We start from the raw sequence: 13893 nt of genomic DNA on the forward strand, positions 1-13893 counted from the left end.
CTTCGGGGTGAATCTGTCACTTTAAATTGTTGTTTAATGTATCTATAGTTCACGTTAACGTAACGTGTATATGATTTAATATACACTTTAAACCCTAACACGTCGTTCTGGTGGGTTGCGTCGTAGATTGATAGAAACTAACTTCCGGGTCAACGTATATTGTGTGTGGTTGCCATGGTGCATATATAACGTAAGTTAAATATTTATGTTGTAAATCAAATCTTTTAATGCACCGTTGTGTGTGTTAGCGTTGATTTACTTTTGAGAAAGCAAAAATTATATTTCCTAAATGGAAAATGGTTATTTTCCAGTTGTTTTTTAGACTTTATTGTGTAGAAAAGATAAATAGTAATACTTCATTATTATTTAATAATGATCCCATTTATCATAGCATCATATTTAATGCTGGTGTAATTCTAAGACACATATTTGGGCTATTCTGCCTAGGACATCTTATATAAGCCAACTGTATATGTTAATGTGTAAATAAATCAGTCGAGTACACAAACCACAAGAGAACATCATTTGTTTTCAAAGAATAAAATCCGTCTTTAGTTTTTATTAATTTTATTTAATTTTCTCTTTGTATAATTCAGGCCGAAAGAACCTGTTAAAGTACATTAGCAGAAAGAGGAAAGGTCTTTGACACTTTGTGATCGACGTTCACAAAAAAATATATATATTCAAATATAGCTACAGGACACAGTGATCAAGAATACAGGTCTCCTATTCGGTGCAAAGTGTATATGTCTGTGTGTGTAAGACGATGTGTGTATGTGTATATAGTCGGCAGAGGATACTGGTTGAGACAGAGACCAGCTATCTCCCTGAGAATAGATCTTTTTTTGTGATACACAGGAAACTTTGCTTCTACAAAAAACGAAATAAACATGGAACCATATAAATTGTTGTACACAGTGACCGAATGAGACAACACATCCGAACAGAAAGGCATGCTTCAAAGGCCTAGAGGTTGGGATTGTCAAAACATCAAAATACAGAATTTATATATTTATGAACCACTCCTTTACTAAACCACTTAAAGTTTCCAGAATATGGTCGGGGCAGATATAAATATGACAGATTTTCTCTCATCATATCGTTCCATCTTCATCTAGAATGATCATTCATTTGAGATTGACTTAAAACCATTTACACAGATATAGTAGTACTACCTGTCAAAACTGCACAAGCAGGTAACAATTGAAGGACAAGATCCCAGCCATAGAAATGGACAAAAGAAAGGTGATAAATAAATTACAAAATAACACAACAGAAACCAATATCTGTTCCTTCTGTCTGCTGGACTGAGGTCTGACATTCTGAATCTTTGCTCCGTTTTTCGATCTGTGGAAAGAAACGTAGTGTCCAAAGGTTTAAAGATCACCAGGTGATCCTACGAGACGCTTTATCCCCAGACTGAGATTGTGAAGTTGATTCCAGAAAACATTGCTCCATCCAACTTGGCTCGGAAAAATCACTTTGTCCAGAACATTTCTAGAGGGCAGCTGGCAATGTCCATCCAAAATAAAGTGGGTGGAAGTCGGTCCACACACACGCTGCCGTCCTTTAAAATTCTCATCTCCAGTTAACCTGCTCCACCTTTACTCTCTTTCTCTACTAATATGCTAATGTATATACATTCCTATTCCAAATCCTTTTAAAATGACCATATAAATTAAACAAACACTCATTTATTTTTATTTTTTAGTGGCTTTTACAAGGGAAAGGGATGTGGGACTGAGGTTTCTCATTGCATTAAAATGATACAAAAAAAGGAGCAGCACCAAACACTGTGTCAAAATGTGCCTGCGCAAATGTGCGTGCATGGGTGAAATAACTGCTCTGAATATTGTGTTCGCCAAAACTTTACAATCATGGAAAACTTCGCAAACTCCTTATACTTCCATCGCCGAACAGACTTTACTTCTGTCCTTACAACCTCGTTTGATTTTTGCTTATAAAACAGATACAGAGGTATTCAGTTACTTAAATGTGAAGTTGATTGTGTGCAGCTGGTTTTCTTTATGGTAAAAAAAGGAGTTCACAAACCTTTGGCCATGACTGTACAAAACATCTGTACAAAACATCTGTAGAATTACCAGGCTGATGGTTAAAAACCAAACTGACTGAACTACTTTCTATAGCACATTAGAAAATGATTCAGCACACTTGTTCTTTCAAGTTCAGCGAAATAGCTTTAAGGAAATATTCCAGGTTAAATACTAGTTGCACTGCACAGAAATAAGCAAATTCACTCACATTTAATAAAAATGGATCAATCTAAAAGTAACAAAAGAAACGTATTCGGATCCACGCTTTGTCCATTTAAAAAGCTGCAATCTTAAAAATAAAGCAGAGAAATACTGAAAACTGAAATACAAAAATCGTTGTTTAAAACGTACTCCAATGCACAACGGTAAGCTTATAATGAATTAAAATTTGAGCTGTTAGGTTGGATTTCTCAGGAAATGTCACCTGCAATTTTATGTTTCAAACAAAGATGGCGATATAGAGAAAACAGTTTCAGATTGCTTTATGTGCTTTTAAGTGTCTGTGCATTTTTTATGTTCAAACTACAAAAATAACTTATATATATAACACTGAATATTCCTTTAAAGCAGCACTGGTAAAGTGGTATTTGGTCAAATTGGTCCCTTCATATTTACTGAATACCTGGGCACATTGGTTTTCTCTTTTCTTTTTGAGCGGATTGTCAAAGCTTTGTAAAGCAAAAACGCAGGACCAAAAGTGCAACATCTACATTCGGTCTCAATTCAAAGCAAGTGCTATATTTCGTGGGATACATTCATAATTCGCCTGAGGGTAAAATACAATGGGAGACAAGAATAAAGAGTGATGTCAACACTGAAAGAGTGATTCGGTGATGAAGGACGATGGACTATCGCCCTAATGTCGTATACTTCATTAAAAGGCTGTGTGCAAAAAATCCTGTGCACAGAACTGTTGTATGGCTGAATATCAACATGTAACATTTCATCTGTACATTACATGAAAATTCATGAGACAACAGGTAGATCAGGTCTAGCACAATCCCAGGAATAATCTGAATGCCTGTATGTTTTTTTAAAAGGTTACTTGTGTGCTGGAGAGCATGTTAGCGTGGAATCTAAAACACTTTGTTGGCCCCTGTGGCTGGTTGTGTATGTGCGTGTTATGTGTGTGTTTTATCATGTTTATGAGAGTTTGTTACCGGATGTGTGTGTGGTTCGGATGTAATACAGTGTTGCATTCTCCCTGGACCTTCATTTTTTCAAATGCTGCTTTTAAATGTCAGGATGTATTTTTCTCCACTGTTTTCATTGTACACTCTTTTTTTAATTTCCCCATCACTCTCTTTCTCCCTCTCTGTCTATTTAACTGTTGGTGGAGTCAGGAAAGTTGATCTCGCTGCCGAACACTTCCCTGTACAGAGGTGGGAAGTTATAGGCTGTTTCCGGGTGAACCAGACGGAAGAACTGTAGCTTGTCAATGTGCAGGTTACAGATGGACTTCATCCGTGGTAGTTTAGACACCATCTGCTTATAGAAGAGAATGTCTATTAAATGAATTCAGGTGTACAGCTTTGGATGCACATGACAAAAACACAGAGCGAGATCCATTTGCCAAATTGATGTAACCAATATTGGTTTCGCCCAGCCTTTTTATAGTTCTTGCACAATTCTGTGCTGCTAATTGTTGTGGTAATATTTATTGTCATGTAGCATCTATGTTTTAGTGTATATTTAGCTCAAGTAAATTTTGAGCTTATATCTTTAATTACGATATATGGGTATATTGCAAAAAAACTAAAACTGTACACATTTTCACAAATTATTTTCCAATAGTCACTGTTGGAAAATTCAACAAACTTCCGTAGCAAAGGGAAGATGAGATGAAGCGATGATGGGTGACTATGTCTGGAAATTGGTTTGTGAGGACAGTCATAAAAGATAAAAACGATCAAATGGCCACTTCTGGCCTCTTTTTATTAACTGTTATGTTAAACTGATGTTTTGAGCTCAGTGTTATGGCGAAACCAGTAATAATACCGAAATGTAAAATGTGTGAAAATATGGGGCATCGTCGATGGTTTAAAAAAAATTAATTTTTGTATTAATGTTATTAAACTTCATGAAAAAACAATAAGTAAAACACAACTTACAAAACATTTTTACAGTGTGTAATATACAGTAACATGGTCTTTAAACAAAGAATACGGTTCCTTGCCTTGTCCAGTTTCTCTGTGGTGGCTCCGTCCATGTGCAAGCAGTGCTGCAAGGCCACATAAACCTTCTCCTGCAGTTTCTGAACTTGCTCAGACTCTGTTAACCATGGACGATCTGAAAAACACGTTTAAACTGTGAGAGCATGTGCATGCTAAAGTCAAAATCTGACCACTTTACCCATTTTATGCACTAGGAAATGGGTCCAGACATGTGTGAGCATCTTACCCGGGGCCAGCAGAACCGCTGCACTGAATAAAGCCATTTCCTCCTCACTCAGCTGCAGACGAGTCATGCTTTTTGCCAGTTCGAAGACTGCGTTTACCAGATCATCACATCCTATGAATACATACATGCACCAGTTACCATACAGCAGAAGGACTAATAATTCACACCGTTTCAGGAATAAAACAGATTTCTGCCATATAATAAATAAATTAATAAATAAAAGAAGTCCAATTAAAAATTGCAATCCTTACATTAAAACATACTGTACTGACCAGGATCGAAAAATTAAATGTATTAACACATTTTTGTGAGCAACATTCAGCATCCAGTACATCCAGTTGCATTTACAGATCGAATCTAAAACTTTTATTATGAAAATCAATGAAAGGGGTTTGTAAAAATGCCATTTCGTGCCAGGCTGTTTCTGAAAAATATGTTTTATCCTAATACTGAGATTTATACTATACTAAGTCAAATTATACTAATGGTAGAACTTGTTCCAAGTCTAAAGAGTTTTTTAATGTATTAAAACACAAAGAACACCATCTAGAACTGTTTTCATTTCTTGTTTTGTTGAAAAATTATTACTCGCCTCCAGCATCACTTGTGTTCAGTAAGTAGGTTAAAAAAAGCATTAGCCTTCATCTATGAATTCATGATGCCAACGCTCTGACTTTAGCTCTAACCTCTTGTGTTTTTCTTGGTTTTGAGATGCTAATGGCGTTTTGCATTGTAAACTAACACATGCTTTGCTTGAAAGTGAATACTTCAAAACACCATCAAATACATTTCTGCAGTGAATAAATGCTTAAAATTATGGTTGACATCGCTTGTGTTTCATATGTCACTTTAGAGACGAATGGACGAATCGAATGCATTGTGAGATACTGTACAGTACCCAATGCTCAGCATGAGTAGTATGGTACATGTAGAGTAGTATGCTGCCCCGATCAAAAGCAGAGACTCACCGAGAGCTTTGAAGAGCTGCGGGCTGGCAAACTTTCCGTCAAAATACATAGTGTTATTGGAAGAGTTGTAAGCCCGACACATTCGGATCAGCAGAACTTCCAAACATCCTGGAACAGTAATAGAGAGAAAGAGAGCAGCAAAGAAAAAGAAGGGAAGGAAAGGAAAAAGAAAGAGAGAGAGACCGAGAGAGAGAGATAGACAAAGAGACAGGTAGAGAAACAGACAAAGAGATAAAGTTAAATAGAATGGAAGGAGGAAACCGCAGGAGCAAAGACAGAAGTAGAGAGAATAATGGAGGAACAAAAAGAAAAGGAGACAAACATTAGTTCAAGTTTATAATTGAACATAAAATGAACGATGTGGACAGAATATATATGTTTCTATGTTTAATCTAGTAAAATTATGTAATGTTAACTTTATTTGCCTAATAAAAAGAAACTGTGAACCTTCTAGAAAAATCGAATCGTGTTATCGCAACAGTAAAGACAGTTAATATATATATATATATATATATATATATATATAGGATAATATATTTTATAGTATCATAATTGTATAAAATAAACAATTTGTTGAATTCTACAGTATATTCATTGTATTAAATAAACAATTTGTTGAATTCTACAGTACAATTCTACAGTTGAATTCTACAGTGAATTTTACAGTATATTTATTGTATTAAATAAACAATTTGTTGAATTTTACAGTATATTTATTGTATTAAATAAACAATTTGTTGAATTTTACAGTATATTCATTCTACTAAATAAACAATTTGTTGAATTTTACAGTATATTCATTGTATTAAATAAACAATTTGTTGAATTCTACAGTAAATTCATTGTATTAAATAAACAATTTGTTGAATTCTACAGTAAATTCATTGTATTAAATAAACAATTTGTTACATTTTACAGTATATTCATTGTATTAAATAAACAATTTGTTGAATTTTACAGTATATTCATTGTATTAAATAAACAATTTGTTGAATATTAATTAAACTTTGTTAAATGGATCGTGTAGCTTTCTCGCATTTAAGTTTAGCCAAGTAACGGTTGGGTTGTGGCTTGAAGGGATACAGCTACCTCCACTGGGCATGCGCACTTCAATACCGCATAGTTTTTGTCACGCTGACGCATCGTGGATTTGACTGGATAAAGTTATATGAGAGAGAAATCTGGTGTCTAATCAGGGATTAGTAAAGTGTTTTCCATGCACTGACCTGCTTTGAGCAAGATAATCTGGTCATTCTGACAGAGGTCCATGAACCCAGAGACGCGCTTGGCAAACTCCACAACGTACTGGACGGCGTTTGTGAGGTGCAGGGCACACTGTTGCCACATCCATTCCGCAGACTGAAACCACACAGAAAATATGAACATAACAACAATGATTAGGTATCGAGACACTTGTTTAGGAGATCATTTTTATACTTTAACATCTTTGTTTTTGAGAAAAGATAAAGAATATTGAAGAGGCCTTATGCTATTCATTATGGCTGGGCGATGTCTACAGTGAAACATTGCGAGAGACGATGACATCGGTTAAATTCAAAATGTAGTTGGAATTAAAATGAATTAATCTTAAATCATGCCCGTCGTTTGGAATCACGACAAAACATTGTGATGTCTGTCAGTCATCGGCGATGGACTATTGCATCGTCTATCGGCCCTCCTATCCATCATGTGCTATAGATGTTCAGATCAGGTAGTGTTGGCTTACCTTGAGCTGAAAGCTGCGAGTTTCTTCTGGTGTGTAGACGTTGCAGGTGAGTTTCTTTAACTCTTCTGTGCTGTACTGACATGTCTCCAGGTGAGACTTCACAACATTTTGAGTGATCCGCTCTGAACACAAATGAACACATACAACATAAGCAGAGTTCCCATCAAAATCCTGCATCCAACTTACGTATCAATCTATCTATCCTGCTGTCCTTATTTCTGTCTGTCTGTTCTTTTCTCTGCCATTTTTGAAGATTCTGTAAAAGCGTCAGTCCGTACGTTTGCCTCTCTATCGCCATCATGAAACATAAATTTGCAGGTTACCTTACGTTCTTATCTTTACGTAAAATGACGTCAATCTGCCATCTTTCTTGAAATCATACCAGACAGCTCAGCATTATTAAAAATTGACTGATGTGAGGACTGTTTATGTACTAGCATAATGACAGATTTTTGCTTATTTTTAACCCAAAAAGTTACAGATTGCAGCCTTAAAGATGATGTCTAATGGCAGCTTACCTATATCATTTAGAGAGCAGTTGTCTTGTAGGGAACCCAGTAAAGAGTGCATTAGGAGACTGTTTTCGGGCAGTAAATACTCATGCTTCACCCGCCCCTCTTCTGTGAAATCTACAGTGCTAGGCTCTGGCGAGCTCTGATTGGACGAGCTTCCACTTCCTGCGCTCCTGTAACTGCCCCCGCCGCTTTCGAGTATGTCCAGGTTGCAGTACTCTCTTGTCTCCTCCGGGGTCAACGGAAGGTCGAACAGAAGGCCGTCGGGCAGCGCAGCGATGTCGTCCAGGTCACTGAGGGTGGCGCTGGACCCTCCGCTGCTGTACGGCCGGCTGTGTGTGCTGTCCTCGCTGTCGTGAAGTGGCAGACCGCCACCCAAACCAGTCAGACAGTCCTGAGACCGCTGCTGATGCCGCTGGACCTCTGCATACAGACTGTCTCGCTGTTTCTTTGACATGCGCCCAAACTTTACCGCTGCAGAAAGTAATATTAAGAGAAAATGTTTATTTATTGCATTTCTGTATTAAAAAAAACTACAAATTTTTTTTGCTTTACGGATATAGAGCAACTGCTTTAATCAAGATCACGAAAAGGTTGAAAATCGTTGACGTGGTTACAGAAGAATTTCCATGTATATTTTGCATAAAATCATTGGATACTATTTTCAACACCAATGTTTTTTTCCTATCGTGTCATTACTTTCATAACAGGAAATGTGCTTAATTGTAATTTATGCAAAGTATAATGTCTTATTTGTTTGTTGTTTACTCTTTACTTAAATTTGTTTAAAAACAGTCCATTGCATAATAAGACTAGATTTTTTAATAATGTTTCTTCAACAGAAGGCGAAACGTTTATAATAACAAACCATTTAAATCATGGTTTATAGTCTCATTCTGTTCTGGTGAATCACAGAATTAAACAAACATGAATAAAACTAGATTTTAGAAGGTCAAGCAATTCTAAACATAAAAAGTGATCAAGATGCAAAAAAGCCAAGAACTTTTGCATCCACAGGAGTAATGGCACAACAGGTATATATTTGAAACCTGATTCACTATAAACACATTCAGGGTCCAAAAAGGTCAACTGGAAAATCCATATTGTTGCACCTTTGACCCTGCCTGTTCCCATTTACACTATTACTTCAACATGAATCATCATTTTTTAACATTTCTGTTCTGTTTAATGAACACTATTAAATTATCTGTCACTCTCTCACCATCACGGCTCATGCCGAGCGCCAGGCACTTCTGCAGGCGACAGTGTTGGCAGCGGTTTCGATTTGTTCGATCGATCAGACAGTTTCTCTGTCGCGAGCATGAGTACATGGCATTGTTTTGCTGGCTGCGTCTGAAAAAACCCTACAAGAAAAAAAAGAAACTGCGTTACCAAGTGTACCTAATGACTCGAACCAGGTGCGGCTTTTCTCGGTCGTGTCTTTGCTTGGAATGACAAATATGAAGTGATATAAACTGACCCAGAAAAAGCCGCACGAAAACAACAGGATGAGAGGTAAATATGGGGGACAGAGCGCAAAGTTTGCATCATTTTAAATGTGTGGCCATTTTTGGGAAAGGAAAGATGAAGAATTATGGGAAGAATTCTTACCTTGCAGCCTTCGCATGTGATTACTCCGTAATGAATTCCAGAGGATTTGTCTCCACAAATTTTACAAGGTATAACCTCAATTTGAGCTGTAACAAAACCATAAAATATTGTTATACAACAAAACAATACAATATAAACATATCCCAAAACCCAATGAAATGACTCACATGAAATTAGATTGCTCATAAACACAACAACAAATAACAAGCAATGAGAATTAACAGTGCGATAGCCTCTGTCTCGCTCTGACAGAAATAGCCAAGGATTGATTTTCCAACTGTAGCGTGAATTATGATTTTGCTTTTACTGCTCTCAAGGTTCTTTAAAAATGAGATGCTTAACTTCACATCCACGTCTAATAAAAAACAAAATAAATTAAATAAGGTTGCACCACCCTTACAGAAAAACCACATGAATTTCACGTTTTTCCACATTTTATTTCATGTGGTTTAGATGGGACTCACTCAAAAATGTTCAATATGTGACTATGTGGATGTTCTGTAAGGGCAGCTTGCGGCGACACGTTTCTAAGAAAAAACATCCTCCATTTTGTCTCTCTGGTTCGTCTGTCAGCTGAACGCAATGACCAGTATACACTGTTGCATGCAATGGAAAAAGCCCTCAGCTGCCCCTCCCCTACCGCTCTCTGGGTACTGTTATATAACCTCCGTCTGCAAACATTCCTCTAGAACGCCATTCAGGGCCGCTCAGACTAATAACGCAGAGGTTCCACCTCCCTACCAGTTCTGCCAGCTTATTGGACGACGCCCGGGCAGGCGCGTCTGCGATTGGTTGACTCCAAATGTCACTTTATTCATCTTGGCTGTAAACCCATGTGGACCCGCTGACCTACTGACATACTTTCTCAGTGAAAAGGGGAGGGCTGTTGTGGGATGATCCCTGGTACACGCAATTTGAATAGGCCTTTCCCTTCTCTCTGTTAAGGTGGAACTGGTCACGTCAGATTCATTAATTTGACACATACGAACAGACAAAGCCAATTGAATGCATCCCTTTCAAATGTTATGCTATGAATAGACGAACAAGCAAAATGTCATTGCTTTTTAAAATTTTGCCGTCCTTCAGATGTTTTTGTGTGGCTATTTTGCAGCGTCTTTAGCCTCACACCGTGTCCACACCGGATACGACTGGAGTGTCGCGTCACATTATAATGTAAATATAATTTACATTATAATGGGTCTAATGCGTTTCATTGTCTTTTTGTCAGGTGTAGACACGGTGTCATGCTTTGGAGGCCAAAGCACCGCAGATAGTTTATGTGTAAATTCAAGCAGTGTTGGTCTGTAGCGCTTTGACTTCCAAAGCATAAAGCTAAAATTGGTTTTAGCCACATGACAAATGTTACAACCGCAATAAGATATAAAAATTGATTTTCATAGACAGACAAGGTGATTATGTTGTATGCCTGCACTTTTTCTCCAGGTTTTATAAAAATAATGCTCTACAGAGGTTATTTTAATAAGTGTCATAAACTATATAAATAAACGTTGAATAATAATTAAAATCACATCATTTATTTTTTACAGATTGAAGTATACTGAACCAAAAACGAGAATCGAACCAATGTAAACAGATTTTTTGATAGTTATTTATTAATAGTTACCATTAATGAGAAATATTTGCTTGAAGTAAAGAACACTGAGTAACTCAGTAAAGCGATGATATAACACAAGACCAGAGATTAGATCAAGCAGTGAAGCATAATGGATTTAATGGATTGAAGAGTCAGGTCAATGTAAGAGGGGCCGCTGGCCTATCTTTCAGAGAGCATTTGATTGGCTAAAAATCTCAGTAGTGCAGAATGACTCACCAATATTTTTTTGTCTATTTTCCTGAACAAAAAGACTATAAATGTGTGTATCACGAATAGGTTGTTTTTTGTCAAGGTTCACTGGTATATTGATAACCTTAAAGACAAGCACTAAAGTTGATACCAAAATAATTATTTCTACTGTACTTATCAAACCGTTAAAAATGCCTCTTCCCAAATGTTTAGGAAACCTAATGAATTCAGATTGAATCTGTAAGCCATATTAAGAATATAAAGTTTATTTAGAAGTTTCAACATATTATTCTATTTAAAAACTGCAATCCATAAATTCCCTTATTAAGGTTATAGCCTCCAAAATGAAAATTCTGTCATAATTTACTGAATTATTGAAATAGGTGAATAAATTATTTGAATCACCTGATGCAACATTTCTCCAATTTTGTTGAGTTATACCAGCAATGTGTCACACCAATGAGCAATCTTCTTTTGTAACGGCAGCATAAAAATGAGTAAGAACTGGCGAAATTACATTTTATTCAATCATATATTGCACATAATAAAATGTATATAATTAGATTTATAATGGTTTATGGATTATCTCAGACTCATAGACTTCTGCCCTGCTTGTTTGTCAAACTGATGACGAGTAAATTATTTCTGTTCATGCGGTTTGCATATGTAGGCCAAAGTAAAGAACAATGAATTAATACCTCACTGGTTTACATAATTGACATGAAATCCAGTTGCTTTCACAGACAGAACAGAATAACACTCTGGTTTTGGATAAGTGTCAGTAAGCCACTTCAGGCCACGCTTCGTATCAAATGAACGTCAACAAGTGCAAGGCCGCCAATCCATGCAGATAAAGGAAGCGTGGCGGTGCTTCAAAATAAGCCTGGACCAGCTTCTGTATCAAAAAAGTGTGTGCGTGCGTGATATCCTTAGTCTAAGGCATGTCTCATCTTTGTGGCATTTAAAAAAACAACAAGCAAGACTTGAGTTGTATAACATGGGTGGAGGGCACAAACAGTAACTGCGTAGCAACAACGCAAACAAAGAAATGAAACTTAAGAGGAATATTGATATCAATCATTTTTAAATCATGTTTAGTTTAGCGCAAATGAAATGTAAACTTTAATGAAGAGATCCAACTGTTGGAGTTTCCATTGTGTAACAACAGAGAGGGAAAGTAGCTATAGGTTGCGACCATTGAAGAAAGACTAAGTGACACCAAGATTCAGACTATAGCTCTTCTTCAGGATTAATCCTTCTGTGACACAGATTGGCCAGATGCGAGCGTATATTTTAAACACTGCCCCACCTCACGACAGTGTGCTCGGACACAACTGGCTAACATTTGTCCAGAGAACAAACTAAGTGAGAAGATGCCTAGTTTGTGCCAACAGACAATTGTTTGGGCAACTAGTTAAATGAAAAGTCATCACAATACAATATTTACTCAGTTGGATTTCTGGTTAGGCAGTCTTTGTTTTTCTGTTAAGACTTTAAGCAGTGACAGAAATATCTGGAGAGCATCCTACTGTACACTCCTAAACTGTTAATAAATAGTATGATAAATCGCTTTTATAAGAATCCTACAAATATATATATATTTATAGTAAATCACAGCATCCAATCAGAAAAAAGTATTCTAAGCCATTTATTAATATATCTTTATAATCATTACATGAGAATAATATTACAAATAAATGACGTCATAAACAGGCATGTCAAACAGAGTATCGCCGACGATAAAAGCTTTACAGATTTTTGATACATGGTAACGCATCGAACGCAGAACATTTAAACATGATCGCGTTCCGTTTAAATGCGCCACAAAGTAACAAGTGTCAATGTCACACGGAGCAAGAAAACGCAAGTGTGCGCACGGAAACTAAACGGATGTAAATAAATCCACAACACAGATGATTGAAACATGTCAAGTATCACCGCGGTGCGAATATCGTGAGAGGCAGTTTCCTGAACGAGCAGTGCGGGTTTAAAACCACACGCAATTGTTGTATAAACGCAATTTTAAGTTGACAAACAATGAACGTGCTCACGAACACACTATAAATAAATAAATACTAGTTGCAAGAAGGCCTACTCTTACCTCTCATTTTGATCGCGTTCGGTTGAAAGTCCACAGGATGCGTAATAATAGCCTATTTGGATGGAGTAAAAGCTTACGTGGGACCCGAAAATAACTTTTCAGCCCTGATCGTGACCATTATTATGAAGAGAAATCACGTCAAAACATCCACGAAGTAAGTTTGCGTTTTTAAATCTGTCTTCTGTCGCTCTGAGAAAGCGAAAGTCGCGTTCGGTGCGTGTTACGGTGCGGTATGAAACGCGCTCTTCCTCCGCTCTCACTCTACCCTGCTAACCTACTTTCTGACGCGTGGACTCTCACATGATGTCGGTCACTGCTCACGGGGACGCGCATCCCGCGACAGCGCTTAAGGTGGCACGGTTACTTAATTTAGCAGCGCGACATTTCATTCATTGGCTCATTGTTTGAAATATGTGAAACTACGACACGGTGCCATCAGTTGTGTTGTAAAGTATCCAAAAAAAGGAAAACATAATGGTGACTGCGTTCTACAAGACTTAAGATGTAGCTGAGCATGCATAATTGAATTATTCGATATGCAAAGGCCTGTTCAAGTGTCCATGGGCTTACTGCATACCGACCATAATGTTGTGTCATCTGTTTATGATGTAAACACGTTTTGTCTGATACTTCACGTTTTGTTTAAATAATTGTACATTCAAAATATTTTTGTATAATACACAGTGTAGATGCGATCTGGTGAAGTGGTTTAAAACC

General features: G+C 36.9%; 1 protein-coding gene across 1 annotated transcript; it reads right to left on the minus strand.

Moving 5' to 3' along the window:
* Window positions 1-532: 532 nt before the first annotated feature.
* On the minus strand, window positions 533-13520 carry rorcb (RAR-related orphan receptor C b). Its single transcript, XM_079452651.1, has 10 exons — window positions 13177-13520; window positions 9272-9357; window positions 8883-9024; window positions 7667-8134; window positions 7149-7270; window positions 6649-6781; window positions 5423-5530; window positions 4455-4565; window positions 4231-4343; window positions 533-3539 (listed from the first exon to the last, which is right to left on the minus strand). Exons 1-10 carry the CDS (start codon window positions 13181-13183, stop codon window positions 3378-3380), a joined length of 1452 nt encoding a protein of 483 aa, XP_079308777.1. The 5' UTR covers window positions 13184-13520; the 3' UTR covers window positions 533-3377.
* Between the last annotated feature and the right edge of the window lie 373 nt (window positions 13521-13893).

Source organism: Barbatula barbatula (genome assembly GCF_947034865.1).
Source record: "Barbatula barbatula genome assembly, chromosome: 3".
In the NCBI taxonomy this organism is placed as follows: domain Eukaryota; kingdom Metazoa; phylum Chordata; class Actinopteri; order Cypriniformes; family Nemacheilidae; genus Barbatula; species Barbatula barbatula.